The sequence below is a fragment of the Dromiciops gliroides genome, chromosome 4 (assembly GCF_019393635.1).
Source record: "Dromiciops gliroides isolate mDroGli1 chromosome 4, mDroGli1.pri, whole genome shotgun sequence".
Taxonomy (NCBI): Eukaryota; Metazoa; Chordata; class Mammalia; order Microbiotheria; family Microbiotheriidae; genus Dromiciops; species Dromiciops gliroides.
The window spans coordinates 71,092,830-71,110,520 of NC_057864.1; the positions used below are offsets into that span (position 1 = coordinate 71,092,830).

A 17,691-nucleotide genomic window follows, 5' to 3' on the forward strand; every position below is an offset into this window, starting at 1 on the left:
CATCCTCCTATTAAGATTTCCCCAAGAACCCTCTTAAGCAGGTAGGGCAGATTAATTAACTAGGCATATGCAGGTAAATACTTAACAAACAGCTTGGGTGAAGTATACACAATTTTAAGTTTAATGTGCATTATTAACACTTTTTTAAGTCTTTGTTGTTCAGTTATTCTTAGTTGGGTCCAATGTTTTGTGACCCCATTGGTTCTTGTTTTTGTTTTTGGAGTTTTCTTGGCAAAGATACTGCAGTGGTTTGCCATTTCCTTTTCCAGCTCATTATACAGAAGAGGAAACTGAGGCAAACAGGGTAAAGTGGCATGCCCAGGATCACACAGCTATTGTCTGTGGCTGGATTTGAACTCAGGTCTTCCTGACTCCAGGCCCAGTACTCTATCCACTTAGCTGCTGACTTTTTAAAGTCTAGACTATTAACAAAACAATAAACCATGAAATGTTTTGTACATTTCTGAGGAGTAAATACTCACACTGAAAGTTTAACAATCATCTCTCTCAGCCAGTGAGAACTGGCTCCAGCACACTCTTGATTTAACCTTGTTGCCCAATTGAAGAATCCAAGGCCAGTAGTGGTTCAGTGACTTGCTTAGTCACACAGCTTAGCGGTAGGGGCTTGGTTCAAGCCCAGCTCTTCTGATTCTGGATCTGGTGCTTCATGGTGATAAATACATGATATACAAGTGTCGGCCATTTTCATAACAATGACTAGCCAAGTTCTGAAAGAACCCCTTAGGATGGCTGAGAAGAAAGGGCTGCCCCATCTATAAGCCAGCAGACCCAGGAGGTCTGCCTTAAGGTCAAGGCGCTGATTGTCCTTAACAGCCACCATTCTCTTCCTGGTATGATGAAATGTGGAGGGAGGCTGGGATTCCACGAAGATGCCTTGAATGGGCTATGGAGGAACCAGTCCCATCACATACTGCTGGCATTTCTATGATACTGGACTGTTGACAAAGGCCTTTCCTCACTACTGGTGCTGGCTTCATCCACATGAATCTATAGACTCAGAGTAAGGTGAGAAAGACGGGGTTGGGGGGAGGGGGTTCAACATCTAGGTCTCCTGGAGACTTTTCCTGAGAACCTGCCCCCCTCTTCAGGAGTAGGAAATAGGACTGCCACATGTTATCTGCTTAAAGTCATGTGGTCTGTGATGTCTATTGTTTCAAGTTAGCATTTTAACATGTTAACAAGTTCTACAAAAGGATAGGGTAAAGGGAAGGGGTAGAGTTGGTTACACATGGTTTCAACAGAAGAAAAAAGAGATGGACTATTGTCCAAAAGCTATAGTTGTTGACTAGATTTCAAAGGTTACTCACTTCAACATATGAAGCAGGAACAACATTTACAAAGAGTCAGATAATAGGAAGGGAGACACAGAGATAGATGACAGAGAGAGGGAGGCAAACAGAGAGGGAGAAACAAAGAAAGAGGCAGACAGACAGAAAGGGAGATTTGAAGAAAGATGAATACAGACTGATGCTATAGAAAGAAGAGTGAAACTGGAGTCAAAGAATCCAGGTGACCTTGGACAAATCACTTACTCCTCTGAGCCTCAGTATCTCCATTTATAGGATGAGAATGATAATTGCACTATGTACCTTGGAGGATTATTTCAAGGATCAAATGAGGAAGGCAAAGTGGTAAGAAAGGAAAAAACCCTTGATTTGGAGTTGGAGAGGGGATATGGGTTCAGTTCAATTCAATGAGCATTTATAAAGAAGCATCTTGGGGGCAGGTAGGTGGCGCAGTGGATAAAGCACTGGCCCTGGATTCAGGAGGACCTGAGTTCAAATCCCACCTCGAACACTTGACACTTACTAGCTGTGTGACCCTGGGCAACTTAACCCTCATTGCCCTGCAAAAACCAAACAAACAAACAAAAGAAATCCCTAATTCAATCCCTGTTCTACACTATCCTATATGCCAGGCACTGAGATATGCAGAAGAAAATGAAAAATGGTTCCTACCCTCAAGGAGCTTACAATCTATTGGAGCATTTATTTGTAAGATGGCTTTATTATGACGAGGGAAACATTGCAGTGCCTTTAGTCTAAGGCCAGATCCTGAGAGGCACTGGGACCAGGCAAAGTCAGTAACAGGTGGGCAAGACCTAGTGGTAGATGAATCTTGGTCATTATGACCTCGTTACTTTTCACACAGGGGCTGTCCAGCCTCCTAGTAGTCTGCATAAAGGCCCGTGGCATAAACACGGGGTGGGGGGAGGGGGGAAGTAGTGAGAAGTTGGGGAGTTAACAAACACTCTGGACTCTTCCATCATGTCAGCCAAGAAGGCAGAAATGAAGAGACCAAACCCAGTGATGAAGGCAAGAGGCAACAGCACTAAATCTCCCCCCCTCCCACTGCCCCCCCCACACACAGATCACAGGATGTGAGTGGCACAGGGCTCAAAGAGAGACTATGAGTGCTGTGCTCTAATCTTTCTCATATTCCTGAGTGTGAAGAGACCCTGCTTCTCAGACCGAAGTGGGTGATGGCTGGGGTCATTAACCTCGGGTGGGCAGAAAAGGATCTGAGAAGTCTGTGTCTGTTCTCATTCGCTCACATATATTTCCCTGGAATGCCTTTTCTAGGAAAGTGTGTTTCATAACTTAAGTCGCCCTGACCCTGAGCAAAAAATAGTCATCTCTATTGGACCCAGCTTGGGGTTTGCTCACAAGGAGAGTGAAGTCACAACATTATAATATGAATAGAGAGCAAGGCCTGGGGATACTGATGTGGGAGGTAATAGGTTGTGAAGGCAAAATGCAGCCGAGCAAGCAGTTTCCTGGCATCCTGAGGCATGGGAAAAGGGGTTCCTTGCCTTGCAGAACCTGACCAATCCTTTCTCTGCTTCTTCCCACCTGAAGGCCGACAGAACAAATGCCAGCTATCTCCCTCTACAAATCAAAAACCACAGGCCGCCTAGAATAGGAATGGAGACACATTCAATCCAAGTAAGAAGCTCCTTCTTTGTTCTTTCAGGCCTTCAGAGGCAGCTCTGTTGACTGTCAATGGAAGAAGGAGAGGTGGTGGAAAGGGAGGGAGATAAAGGGGAGGCCTGGGACTTGGGGACCCATTTTAGAGGTCTCCCTTTGCCCAAGTATGCCCCTGCTACCCATTCCATCAGCACACAGGGCACAGGGCAATCAGGAGTTCATTGCTGCCAAAGCAGGAGTAGGCTCTTCAGCACAGAATAAGAACTCAGCAGTCCTTGTGGCCAGGGTAAGAATTAGGGCTTACTTACTAGCTGTGTGACCCTGGACAAGTCACTTAACCCTCATTGCCCTGCAAAAAGAAAAAAAAGACTTAGAGCTTAAAAGAGTCAAATCATGGGATTGAAGAGGGTCTTAGAGGTGGTCTCATCTGAACCCCTTCCAATGCAGGAATCTTCTCAACAGCAGCCCTCAGGGTCCCTTGGCAGGTGATCATCCATACTCTTCTGGAACACTTCCAGATACAGGGAACTCATCACCTCACAATGTTGATGTTCCATTGTCAGTGCCAAATAATAGAAAATTATTTTTAAGAACTCTCTGTAACTTCATGGCTATGTACTTCAATCTATCCTCCTCATTTGCCCATGTTCATGACCAAAGGGTTACTGGACCCTCTATACCATCTTTATTAGACCCTCATGTTCTCTATACTTTCTTTGCCAAACAACATAACCTTTTCAGTGCTGAAAAGTTACAAGCTTTGAGCTCCCAAAACAGTCGGCCCTTCAGGCAAATTGCAGATATTGTCCTAATCTTTGTCCTTTCTTCTCCATCCCAACCATCTGAAGTATCTCTGGAAATTAATCTAGAGACTCACAGTTCCCTGGTTTTGAATCTACACCTCAATTCCCATTTCCTTGGAAGGAAATAAGGAAAGGTATCCCCTCTTTTTATTTTGAGCTTTGAAGTTCTGTCCAAGCTCCAGAAAACCGTTTTCTGACCAGCCTAGGGCACCAGCCAGCTTCTCTCTGAGAGAAGAGTATATAAGAGAACAATTAGACCCTTGAGCCATTGGCAGCCAGTCTCCCCAAAGTCCCAGTCGCCATTTCCAGTGTATCTTTGTTTTTAACCTACAGACTTGTGAATGCAAGGGATTGAAACAGGAAATGATGCTGGCAAAAAAAGGAGGAACACAGGATCTAAAAGCAAGTATCTGGGCCCAGAATTTGGTGGGGAGGAAGAAGAGGATGAGAGATTCTTTCAGAAGAGCTGAGAGTAGGAAGTCTCTAAATTGAGCTCAGACTGGTATTCATAGTCGTCAAGTCATATTCGTCTCCAATTCTAATCTGAATTAGGGAACTTTGTTTTCCCTAAAGGTCCTTAGCTAATTCACCTTCATGGGCCCTCTTCTCCCTTGTCATGAAAACCCAAGGAGGAGAGGACAGTAGTAGGGGGTTGTTCTTGATGTCAAAGGCTTGCACAAAGATGAAGAAGGACAGGGGCAGCTAGTTGGCACAGTGGATAAAGCACTAGCCCTGAATTCAGGAGGACCTGAGTTCAAATATGGCCTCAGAAACTTGGTACTTACTAGCTGTGTGACCCTGGGTCAGTCACTTAACCCTCATTGCCCTGCAAAAAAAAATAATTCCTCCAATTCCTCTGGTCCTCTTCTCTCCCTTTTTCCTCTTAAATTTTCTTCTTCCTCCCCTCTGGCTCTATTCCCCCAGCCCAGATTTCTCTCCACTTCTTCTCTTCTCCCTTGTATTTCCATAGAGTGAACTAAAGGAGGTAAGGGAAGAGCTCAAAGGAAAAATGGAAGAAATACAGCAGGTAATGTTTTACAGAGACTTGTGGACAGGTGGGGGGTGGGCAGAGATAGAGGGGGGAATGGGTAGCTAGGACGCCCAAAAGGTAAAAATAAAAGCAACCTGATTATATGGGAGTGAGTGAAGAAACTCATATGTACAAAAATTCAGAGAATAGGCTCTAGATTTGTTACCCAGAATACAGTTATAGAATAAGATCAGGAGGAGCAATCAGACTCATAGGATCATAGATTTAGAGTAGGGAAGGACTTTAAAAGTCCAGAGAAATAATTTACCTCAGGTCACACTATGTAGGCAGCAGAACTAAGATCTGAACATGGGATATCTGACTTCAAATTCCTTGCTCTTTCCCTTCCACCACAGGACACTTAAGAGCTATGTGACCCTGGGCAAGTCAATTAACTGTTCTGTGACTCAGTTTCCTCATGGCACCTACCTCACAGGGTTGTCATGATGATCAAGTGAGATAATGTGTATAAAGTGCTTTGCCTACATTAGGGTGCTATATAAATATGTGCTATATCATCAAGTTATCATCATTACTATTACTACCCATCTGACATTCATCTTCCTATGGAACCTCCTAAGTGAATACCCTCCTGGGCATTCAGAGGTACTTTGCCTAAACTGTAGGAGTTTTATGAATATGTAACAGCTGATTGATGAATGAATCTAATCATTTAGTGATTCACTTCCAAAATGGGGGTGATGAATGACCCCCTGGTCTGTCTATGGGAGAAGATATTGATACCTATCTGATAGAACAGGGATAATTTGTTCAGAGCCTGAAAAAAATCAGAGGATCATAGATCTAAAGTTGACGGGGACCTCAGAAGTCATTAAATGCAGCCCTTCATTTTACAGATGAGGAAACTAAGGCATGGAGAGAGAGGTTCACTGTCATGCTATGGGTCATACAGCTTATAAGGGTCAGAGACAGGATTCAAACCCAGGTCTTTCTGACTACAAGTCCATCAGTACATCCACTATTCCATGCTGAAGACATGAGGGTGGGGAAAGGACTCAGATCTGCCCTCCTTGGGGACTTGTTGCTCTGACATCTGGGGTCTAAGCTTACTCTTTGCTTCTGGGTAGTTTCCCATACATCACTGTAAAAGGCTGAGGCCATGGTTCATGGTTTAGATTTAAAGAAGAAGGGTCTCAGGATCTCCTGTCCCAATATAAATGAGCCCAGCCAAGCACCCTCTCAAGTCAGTTCCCAGAATCCTTAGGAAAAATTTGGTCATCAAGTCCAGTGTTCCTAGCTCATCTTAAGACTACACTCCATGCAGAAAGAGCTTCCTGCGCTCTTCCCTAGAACCTCAAAGGAGACCTGAACATCATTCTTGCAGCAGCATCCCGCTCTCTTATATAATTCTATCTTTTCTTTCCTGCACATTAGATAAAAGATATAATGGACAAGGATTTTGATAAACTCCAGGAGCTCGTAGACATTATGAAGGTAAGCCAGTCACAGAATCATGCTGGGCCTGGAGTCAGGAAGACCTGGGTTCAAATCCAGCCTCAGTCACTTACTAGCTGTGTAACCCAGGGAATTTTATTTGACCTCTGTTTGCTTCAGTTTCTTCAATGTTAAAATGGAAACAATAAAAGTACCTTTCTCCCAGGGATGTTGAGAGGATCAAATGCAATAATATTTGTAAAGTGCTTAGTAAAATACCTGGCACACAGTAGGTGCTACATAAATGCTTCTTCTTGTTGTTATTATTCATTATGATGATTATTAAGCAACATAGGTAGAGGGGTTTAGAACTGGAAGTTACCTTGGAGGTCATCTAGTCCAACTTTTTATTTTGCAGATGAAGAAAATGAAGCCCCAAACTGGCCCAAAGGCACACAGATAGTAAGGCACAAAGACAGGACTTGAACCCAGATTGTCTGATCGTTAGCAAATATTTAGAGTTCCTTCTATGGGCCTAATTACATTTTTAACAATGTGGAGAATACAAAAAACCCAAAACAATCAAAAAAACCCAAAAACCTACTCTCTAGGAATCTAGCTGAAAGACAATGCAAGTTGAGTATCCCCGTGAAATGATGAGAGACCCTTAAACCCTAAGACTTGTGACCCTGATTCAAAGTGAAATAGGGAAAAATCAGAGAAGAGAGAGCTAATTACAAGCTGGAGTAAGGCCGAAAGATTTAAACTGAGCCTTGGTAACAAAAGTAGGATTTACACATGTAGAGACAGGCAGGAACAAGCATCCAGGAGCCAGTAAGAAGACAGGCTAATTGTATGGAAGGGATCAGGTCAAAGAGAGTGGTAGAAAATGAGGCTAAATTAGATAATGAATGTCCTTGAAAGCTGGGTGGAGGAGTTTGGATGTGGTTTGTGGTAGGCAATATGAAACCACACACTGTTTTTGATCAAGAGACTAGATAATAGTGAAAGTGGCACCTTCATTTAAGAAAATGAGTATCCCAGTGATATGCTGATTGAGTGAGAGAGGAAAGAGACTAGAGAAAGAGATCCTTCAGGTGGTTCATGCAGTATGAGGTGCTGAAAGCCTAAACATTGGGGTTGGGTGAAGTGAGAATGGAGGGAAAGGGAATGCAAGAGACATTCTGAAGGACAAAACCACAAGCCTTGGTGACAGATTAGATGTAGGCAATGAAGGAAGTGGGATGAATCAAAGGGTCTCCGAAACACTGAATTATGCAAAGTCTTGTCACTAGCAGGATTTAGCAGAATTATTTAGGAAACTCTGTAAGTGACTTGGAACCAGAGAAGCAGATCTGCTAGAAGTTCCTTCAGAGCTCCCCTGAGGACAAGGCCTATTCTAGAATGTCCAAGAGAAGATGATTTTGTGGTATTTTTGTTGTTGTTGTTGTTGTTTTGGTTTTTGAAAATTAAAAGGAGTTAATTAAGAGAAACCATCGAAGCAGACATGCTTTGATGGACTGGTCACTAGGGACCAGCCCCCCAAATTTAAACCAGGCTATTTTTCTGTTGTTGTTTTTTTTTTTTTTAAGCAGGGCAATGAGGGTTAAGTGACTTGCCCAAGGTCACACAGCTAGCAAGTGTCTGAGGCCGGATTTGAACTCAGGTCCTCCTGAATCCAGGGCTGGTGCTTTATCCACTGCGCCATCTAGCTGCCCCAAACCAGGCTATTTTTAAAGACAATATTTCAGAAAAAGAAAGATAATCCTGACAGGTCCATGTCTCTGAGAGGGGATTGTCATTGCAACTCAACTCCTCATCCATTACTTCATCTTAGGGATATAAGATTAGAGGTAAGGAGGGTGGGATTTAAGGACAGGTAAACTACTGACAGGTTGGAAATGGGATCCAAGTTCATGCAGAAAACTTGCTGATGGCCCCTCCCAACAGACCAATCAACACTACACTGAAGACAAGCCAAATGGAGGAAAATGGGGGTCAATACATACATTTCAATAATTACCCCTGGGGGGGAATATACATGGGACAGCACCACAATGAAACCATAGTTGTCATTGTCAGTGTTGTTGTTGTTGTTAAGCCATGTCCAATTCTTTGTGACCCCGTTTGAGGATTTTCTTAGCAAAGATACTGGAGTGCTTTGTCATTTCCTTCTCCAGCTCATTTTGCAGACAAGGAAACTGAGGCAAACAGATTTAAGTGACTTGCCCAGGTACACACAGCTAGTAAGTGTCTGAGGCCATATTTGAACTCAGGTATTCCTGACTCTAGGCACAGAGTTACAATCTCATACATCCCTTAAGAAGACAAACTATGTTAAATAGGCTCCACTGGTAAGCTAAGTCAGGTTACAGATGAAACTATTTAGAGGGCTCAGGGGCTCCCAGTATTCATTCAATCAGCACATTTCATCCTGAGTCTCAGATGTTCCTAGGAAACAACAATTTGATTCAATAATTTCTAAATTTATTTATTTTTCAATTAACAAAAATCTACCTTCTCCCCTACCTTCCCCAAGCTAATAAGTGTCTGAGGCTCAATTTGAACTCAGGTCTTCCTGACTCTAGGTCCAGTGTTCTATCTACTGCACCATACGGCTACCTCATAAAGTATGACATGTTAATCTGTAGTTGCCATCAGACTGATTTCCAGGTTTCCCAGAAGCTTTTTTTTTCTTTTTTGTCAAATAATGATTTTTCAATCACCTGTTCTGTACAAAGCAAGAGGCACCCCGGGAAGTAGTGGATAGAGGGAATAACGTGTCCTGAAGGATCAGAAAGACTTAGCTTCATGTTCTCCATTGACACCTACTGGTTGATTGTGAGACCCAAAGCACATCACTTCATTTCTCAGGATCTCAGGAAATGCTCTAAGACTATATATGTCACAAAAGAATTGCCTGTCTTCCTCAATGGAGAGATTTTGTAAACCAGGGAGCCTGGAAAGACCTTCCAACTATGGTAGGTCCTGGGAAAATAAATTTTAAAAAGAAAACAATCCCTTCCCAAGGAACTTACATTATTTTAAGAGAATATAGGGGCAGCTAGATGGCACAGTGGATAAAGCACCGGCCCTGGATTCAGGAGTACCTGAGTTCAAATCTGGACTCAGACACTTCACACTTACTAGCTGTGTGACCCTGGGCAAGTCACTTAACCCCAATTGCCTCACCAAAAAAAAAAAAAATTAAAGAGAATATAACATGTATCTGTATCTGTACATGTAAATTTATATTATGTTTATGAATATTTATATGAGTATATATACTAATATAATATATAACACAATATAAACATAATGTAATACAATACAGTATAATACATGACATATTATAACATAAGATGAAAGGTCAGGAAAAGCTTTGATGGCACCTAATCAAGATTTGAAATGAGCAAAGATTCTAAGAGGGATTCTGCTTATGGCTAACAAACCCATGCAGTAGCACTGAGACTAGAGGTACAATATTAATTTTAAGGAAAAGGAGGAGAGCAGTTTGAATAGAACAGAGACTGCATACAAAGTAAGTTGGAACCATCATAGAGAACTTTCAATTCCATGAGGTCATATTTCATTTTTGAGGAAATAGGGAGTCCTTGAAGAATACTGAGTAAGATTTTTATATAGTCAGGCATATGTTTTAAGAATATTAATTTGGCAGTTACATAGAAAATGGATTGGAGAGAATGGTAGGCATGATCAATTAGGAGAAACTATTGCAATCATACAAATGAGAAGTGATGAGGGCGTGATGTAGAGGGGTGGTTATGTGAGTTATAAGAGTTGATATTCATACAGTGATAGATGGATAGAGGGATGGGTGGATGATGGACAGATAGATAGAGTTTTTTCACTTGAAGCTTAGAATGCTGGTACCATTGACAGAGATGATTGGCAAGTGGAGTTAGTTGGGAGGGAAAGATAAAGAATTCAGTTATTGACATGATGAGCTTGAGGCAATGACAAGACACCTACAGAGAGGTCCTCAGTTGATAGCTGTTTCAGTCAAGGCTAAAGAGGCCGGTTTAAAAGTTATCCAAATGGAGGTGAAAATGAAGCTAAATGTGGTATATGATTGCGATGGAATATTATTATGCTATAAGAAATGATGAACAGGATGGTTTCAGAAAAATATGGAAAGACTTACATGAACTGAGACAGAGTGAAATGAGCAGAACCAAGAGAACATTGTACAAAGTAATAGCAATATTGGATGAGGAACAACTGTGAATGACTTAGGAATTATCAGCAATACAATAATCTAAAACAATCCCAAAGGATTCATGATGAAAAATGTAATCCACCTTTAAAGAAAGAACTGATGGAGTCTGAATGCAGACCAAAGTATACAATTTTTCACTTTATTTTTTGGTTCGAGTTCACCCCACACACAAAATGACTAATATGGAAGTATGTTTTACATGATTGCACATGAACAATCCATATCAAATTGCTTTTGTCTCAGGAGGGGGCCGGAGAGGGAGAGGAGAGAATTTGGAACTCAAAATTTTAAAAAATGAATATTCAAAATTGGTTTTATATGAAATTGGGGGGGGCAGCTAGATGGCGCAGTGGTTAAAGCACTGGCCCTGGATTCAGAAGTACCTGAGTTCAAATCCGGCCTCAGACACTTGACACTTACTAGCTGTGTGACCCTGGGCAAGTCACTTAACCCCCATTGCCTGCAAAAAAAAAAAAAGAATATATGAAATTTGGGGAGGGGAATAAAATACTACTTTGAAAAAGGAAGAAAGAAAACAAAACCTATAAAAATGGTTGAAAACACCAAGAGAGCAAAGGGGGAGCAGCTGTGGAATAAACATTTCCTATCCTACAAGCACAGGACCAGGCAAGGGCAGGTTCCTTATCTCATTACCCACTACTCCTGAGACTTTGCAGTCTAATGCACATGGAAATCAGGAGATTCATCTTTTGGTCATTGCTGGTCCTGGTGATTGTCACAACCTTCTATACTTGGGTCAGGGACCATATCTCATCAGTGCCTAACACTGATGTTTGTTAAATTGAAATCGCTCCTCTGCACTTGTGCCTCTCTTTTCTTATCAGTCTGATGGGGCAATGAGAATAGAAGTTAGATATTCCTCCTCCTATTGACCTCACAGAAATTCAGTAAAGATTCTTTAGAGAGAAAGAGAGTGAGAGAGTGAGAGAGAGAGAGAGAGAAAATGAGAGAGAGAATGAGAGAGAGAGAGAGAATGAGAGAGAGAGAGAGAGAGAGAGAGAGAGAGAGAGAGCAAAATACTCGAGTCTTCATGAAGAAGATCCTACCTGGGGTCAGCACTGAGTATCATGTGAGGATGGGAAAATGAATCTCCAAAGACCTCTGTCAAATGAAGGTTTTTAATTAACTCTGTAACATGTTTTCCAAAGGACATGCAGAAGGATATGGATGAGAGGATGGAAGTCTTAATAAAGCTACAGACAAACAAAAAACTGTAAGTGTAACTCTCCCCCCATCAAAATATTTTCATCTTACTTTGTTTACCTGGTAGGGTAAGATAAGGGATGCTATAGCTCCCTGGTCTTCCAGATCCCCTATTCTTCTGTGCTACCCTAGGACCATGATAAGAAATTATCATGCTTCAACCCATCTTTAGCCCTTGCCTCTGTATACCTAGTAGATATTTCAGGCATCTGACTCCACTGGGGGACACACAGAACATGATAGTCATACCAAAGAGCACAAGCCAATGGGTCTGACAGAAGATACTGGCATAGACCCAAAGGCCAAGGTCAAAGAAAGAGCCAGGACTCTGATCATTCTTCATCCCCCCAGGAAGAAAAACCACCAACACAGAAAGGGGAAAGCCTCATCTGATACTTATCTGAGGACCTATTATGTGAGTGAAGGTTACTTCCCTGTATGTATTTCGTCCTGGTGCCATCCCCAGCTCCCTTTCTAGATAGCCTTGGCTCCCTCCAATGGCCACTCTCTTGCCTTTCTTTGCTTTCTTCTCATTCTCCCAATGTCCTTACTACTATGTCCACACCTCCTTCACTCCCTTCTTCTATTCTTTATGCCCCATCAATCCCTTTGTGCTTTTCCTCCTTTCTAGATCTGGGGGGAATTACTAAGTAAGCCATGGTTACTTCAGAGTCATTTCTGAGACTTAATTGCTCCAAGACCACAAAGGTGGTCCCAGTGAGTTGGCCCATCCTCTTTTTTTTTTCAGTGAGGCAATTGGGGTTAAGTGACTCGCCCAGGGTCACACAGCTAGTAAGTGTTAAGTGTCTGAGGCCGGATTTGAACTCAGGTACTCCTGACTCCAGGGCCAGTGCTCTATCCACTGCACCACCTAGCTGCCCCCACCCATCCTCTTTTAATCTACAGTCCCCTCTGTTGGGGGCTCTATCTTGGACATGGGGGAAAATATCCTTATTATGTTATTTCCATCCCATTCAGGAGAAATGTTTGTCATGTTCCCAGAGAAACTGCAATAATATCAGGTAAGCAAGCACTATACTAAAGCTCAGTGTCTTATTCATCATCAAACTTGTCAAAAAGAATAGGTAGTATGTAGAGAGAATTGTAAGGTGCACAAAGTGATTGACATATATTATCTTGTCTCATCCTCACAACAACTAAGTGAACTAAGTGCTATTATTATCCCCATTTTACAGGTAAGAGAACTGAGGCTGAGAAAAGTTGCTCACCCAACTAGTAAGTGGCAGAGGCATAGTTGTTACCCAGGTCTTCCTGACTCCAAGTCTAACACTGTGTCCACTGTGCCAGCTACCTGCTAGAGCTTTCAAAGATGTAAAAAACTTTTAAGAGATGCCTGCTTGGGCAGGACGTAGAGGAGAACCGCTGTGAACAGATGTGGGAGGGAAGTGGAGGAAGCTCGTGGATTCTGCCAACAACACTACCCTACCTGCTCACTACTACAAAGTAGTAGCAGGGGAATAGCAAAGGGGGAGGGAATGGAGGAGTACATACATACAACTCTAGGGGCTTTGTAAAACCACTTTTGAAACCAGTGGCTTTCTCAACCACCTTGGGCCATGTCACCCACGTGCCCCGTACCACTGGTCTAGGTCTTGGTTTAACTTGGAAGAACTAGAGTGCTTTTCTTTCTGTTAATCTTCTGAAATGTGGCATAGTGGATAAAGAATCAGGAAGAGCTGGATTCAAGTCTTACCTCTGGCACATAGTGTCATTGGGACCCTAGGAAAGTCACTTAACCATGAAGTGTCCTAGGTAACTCTAAGCCTAGGAAGTTTTTCAGAAAGAATCAATTTGCATTGATAGTGGGAATTCCCTATGCCAATGAAAGCACATCTAATCCAAAAAAAAAAAAAAGACCCTCTGTTGTTCTGGCTTTGATCCTAACTGTGACCTTAGGAGAGTCATGTCATCTCTCCGTGCCTCAGCTTTCTCATCTATAAAATGGGAAGGATAATCCTCGTACTATCCTATCTCAGGGTGGTGATAAAGAAAGTGCTCTGGAAAGTATCAAGGGCTCTAAGTGGGTTGCATTGTTATGGTCTCCTCTTGAGAGAAGCACATAGGCCTGGGAATGCGGACCACTGGCTCTCCTCATGACTTTGCTCCGGTTGTCCATCCTTCAATTCTTTCTCTTCCATGAGACCATGATGATGAGCATGATTGGGTCTAAGTGTGTTGATTATTTGGCCAGAGGTTGGAAGAGTAAGTGAAGCACAGAGAACTTTCCAGGCGTGTTTTTTTAATCAAACCCTTTTCCCTCTATTTTTTTGGGGGGTATGTGGGGAGAGGGAAATAGGAAATATACTAGGACTAATAGGTTTTGTGCCTCAGTATTAGGTGCCTAACTATTCTCTCACCATCTCTTCCTCTCCTCCCTTTTTCTTGTCTCCCCCACTACTAATGCCAAGGTGGGAGGTGGGGTCCTGGTTCTTTTAGCCTTGGTTTTTAATTTACAATGATCCTGGGGGTTGGACCAAATTAAAGAGATCTCTAAGTCTCCAAATCACGATTTTTGAGAGGAAAAGGGAGGCAAAGGAGGGAGGGTAAAGAGAAGAAGGCAAAGGTAGGTAATATGTCCTGGGTAGGGATAATATTTCCTGGGGAAAGGGAATAAGTCCTCTTTTTCAAATCATTAGAGCTTTGTACAAACTTCCTTACTAAGTCTACCTTACTAAAGATTCATAAGTACTTATTGATGGGGAAGTATGTGGCTGGGGCAGGGAGGTAATCTTGTTGTCTATGCTACTTCTCTGCTCCCTAAAAAGAGGGATTGGGAGAGAATTCCCTTTGGGGTTCTAGTGGCAGGAGCTCCAGCAGCCTCCCCAAGATTTAGATGAGATTTCTTGGGGTCATAGGGAGATGGGAAAATGAGAAATTGGCATCTGGCAGGGACTCCCTGTGACCTCAAAGCAACTATATCCTTAAGCCACCACCCTGTTTGCATGGACCTGTTTATAAATCTGGTACCATATCCATGGACATCCAGACTCCTTTATCACAGAGAGTTCCTCTCTTCTAGGTGGGGTAAGTAGAATGTGGAAAACTCAAAGGGGAAAGAGAAAATCAGATTGGATAAGAGAAACTGTTACCAGTGATAGGATGCACCAGACTGTGCCACCTAAGGTGACATTTCCAATGCCTAATTGTGTAACATTAGAGAGACACAGGATATCCTAAAATTCCATCTTGATATCCTGGAAGAGAATGAAGGGTTGGGGAATGAATACATCTCTCCCCATGACTTCCCCTACATGTCCTTTCCTCTCTTCTGCTCCCCTGCCTACTCCCCTTTTCTCTTCCCCTCCCCTCCTGTCTTCTCTTCTCCCCCTCCTCTCCTCTCTTATCTTCTCTTCTCCTTCCCTCCCCTCTCTCCTTTTTACCTCTCCTTCCCTCTCCTTTTCCTTTCCTTTCCTCTCCTTTCCTTTATTCTTCTCTCTTTTCTCCTTTCTTTTTCCACTTCTATCTTCCCTCCCATCTCCTCTCCCCTTTCCTCCCTCTTCCTTTCTTTCCTCTTGTCTCTTCCCTCTTCCCCTGCCCTCTTTTCCTTTCCTTTCTTCTTTCTCTTCCTCTTTCTTCCCCTACAATATGAAGTCACAGAACCTATCAGCACCTTCATTTCATCCTCTCCCCACTTCTTGAGCTGCACATAGAGGGTTTACTACCCTCATAGCCCCTACTATTTTTTCTCTTGGAGATTAAAGTCTTCATTTACCACAAGATAGGTATGATCTTTGTCTTTGGTTTTTGGGGAGGAAGGATTATAGTTCCCTCCACATGCACATATGCCATGTCTTATTACAGGGGCTGATGCCATTGTTTCTTCTCCCTTTCCTAGCTTTCTACTTCTCTTCAATTAGTCAGGCAGCCAGTCAGCATCCAGCAAATCAGCCAATAAACCTGTCAGTCAATCAGAAAGGGAAAGACAGCCAATAAGTCAGTCAACCAATAATCTAGATATTTAATAAATAAGTGCCTAACAACCATATACCAAATGCTTAGGAGTAGGGAGTTCATAGTATAGAAAAGACATGGCTCCTGCCCTCGAGGAGTTTATAGTCCCCTAAGAAATTTCAAAACCCAGAATAAGGCCATAAATCTAATCTGGGAACCATGAGAATGGTTTCATGGAAAGGGCGTGTGTGATGGTGGTGGTGATTGTGGTAGTGGTGGTGGGGGTAGTGATGGTGGTGGAGATGGTAGTGCTGGTGGTGATGGTAGTATGGTGGTGGTGGTAGAGATGGTAGTGTGTTGGTGGTGGTGGTGGTGGTGGTGGGAGTAGTGGGGGTAGTAAATTTGATAGTGACAGTGGTTGACATGGTGCTGATGATGGTGGAGATGGAGATGGGGATGGCAGAAGGCAGCTGACAGATAGAAGGGGGAAAGTCTGCTAGGTACCCTCTTAGCTTTGTTATTAATAGCCAAGCTGTACTTAAAAACAGGGAAATCGGAGAAGAGGAAGAGATCCAAGCCCAGCAGAGTTTTGAGTCAAAGTCTGAGGAAGAAAGTTAGGATCTGTTAGTAGGTCAAAAGTAAACATGGACCAGACTGGAGTGGGAAAAGCCAACTAGTATTCAGCATAATCATAGCTAGCATTTACATAGTGCCTATTATGTACCAGGCACTATGCTAAGTGTCATACAAATATAATCTTATTTGATCCTCAGAATAACCCTAGAAGTTAGGTATCATTATCCCCATTTTATAGTTGAGGAAACTGAGACCAACAGAGATTTAATAACTTGTCCAAGGTCACACAGCTATGTCTGTGTCTGAGCTAGATTTGAATTTGTGTTCTTGACTTGAAGCCCAGTGTTCCATCCACTGCGACACCACCTCAGGTGGTACTTCAGGGGCAGTTGATATTGATAGAGTCTGCTTGGCCACATCTTAATATGCCTAGGAAGCCCTCTCAGCCCCACCCTTCTGGTCTTTAAAGAGTCCATCACTGAGAAGAGAGAGAAGACAATTATACTTTTTCCCCCTCAAACACTATAAATCTATAACAGAGATAATAAGTAAAGTAATTGGCAACTTGGTGAAATAGATCAAACCATGTGTTCAGAGTTAGGAAGTGCTGGATTCAAATCTTGTTTCTTATAACTCATTTAATTTGTTGGTGCTTCAGGCAACTTCCTGTGACTTATCTACTAAATTAGAGTTACTGTCTGAATAGGTGATCTAGATGATTCTAGATCTTTGACATAAATACAGCAATTAGAATGCTCAGAGTGATTTGTGTATCTTCAAGTCAAGAAAAAGGTTATATTTACAGTTGATGGGTTAGCAATCGCTTTGCAAATTGATTTACATAGACTACCTCATTTGAGCCTCACAGCTGCTCTGGGAAGGAGACACTTCTGGGACTATTGCTCCCTATTTGACTGACTCCATGCTCAGCCCTCCATTTCTTGCTTTGTGTGATCCTTACCAAAGAGCATTGATGTGAGGTTCAAATGATGTCCATAAAACATGTGCAAACCTGAAAATACTATATAAATACCAATCATTGTCATTATTATGGGAGTGATAGGGAAAGAGCAGCCAGGAATTGGGATATGAGAGGAATTGACCTAATCTTTTGCTTTTTAGAGTTCCCATGAACTAAAGAATGTATTCCAACAACAGCAACAACAAAAACTTCAGGTGAAAATGAATTTTACAATGACAGCTCATTGAAACTGGAAATACAGAAGTTCAGTAATGCCACCTGTCCACAGCAAAGCTCAAAACAGGACAATGATAAGAGGGGCCTCTGAGCAGTCAAAATAAATGTCCCTAGATCATGCACCCTGTTGATGGAAGAGTTCTTTAACCTGTTTCATGCTTCCTTCACAAACAATTCTAAAAAGCTTAGTCATCTGATGTTAAGCGCACAGCAAACAAGAATCAACAGATGGGAAGGAGAAAAGGGGAATGCTGCTAGGAGGCACACATTGTTCTCAGCACTGGGGATACAAAAAGAGGCAAACGACAGTCCCTGACTTCAAGGAGCTTAAAATCTAATGGGGGAGGGGGGATAACATGTACAAA

General features: G+C 42.4%; 1 protein-coding gene across 3 annotated transcripts in view; it reads left to right on the top strand.

Moving 5' to 3' along the window:
- The window catches only part of TEX35 (testis expressed 35), a 39,955-nt gene extending 22,537 nt beyond the window's left edge, over positions 1 to 17,418 (top strand). For 2 of the 3 annotated variants that reach the window (XM_043964362.1, XM_043964364.1), the window contains 8 exons: positions 2,880 to 2,966; positions 4,085 to 4,153; positions 4,722 to 4,778; positions 6,177 to 6,236; positions 11,586 to 11,650; positions 11,992 to 12,055; positions 12,619 to 12,662; positions 17,251 to 17,418. In XM_043964362.1, coding sequence (XP_043820297.1) covers positions 2,880 to 2,966; positions 4,085 to 4,153; positions 4,722 to 4,778; positions 6,177 to 6,236; positions 11,586 to 11,650; positions 11,992 to 12,055; positions 12,619 to 12,662; positions 17,251 to 17,266 — 462 coding nt within the window. In that variant the 3' untranslated portion in view covers positions 17,267 to 17,418. The remainder of the gene's footprint in view (positions 1 to 2,879; positions 2,967 to 4,084; positions 4,154 to 4,721; positions 4,779 to 6,176; positions 6,237 to 11,585; positions 11,651 to 11,991; positions 12,056 to 12,618; positions 12,663 to 17,250) is intronic. The other variant, XM_043964363.1, reaches the window with a different exon arrangement.
- Positions 17,419 to 17,691: the final 273 nt, after the last annotated feature.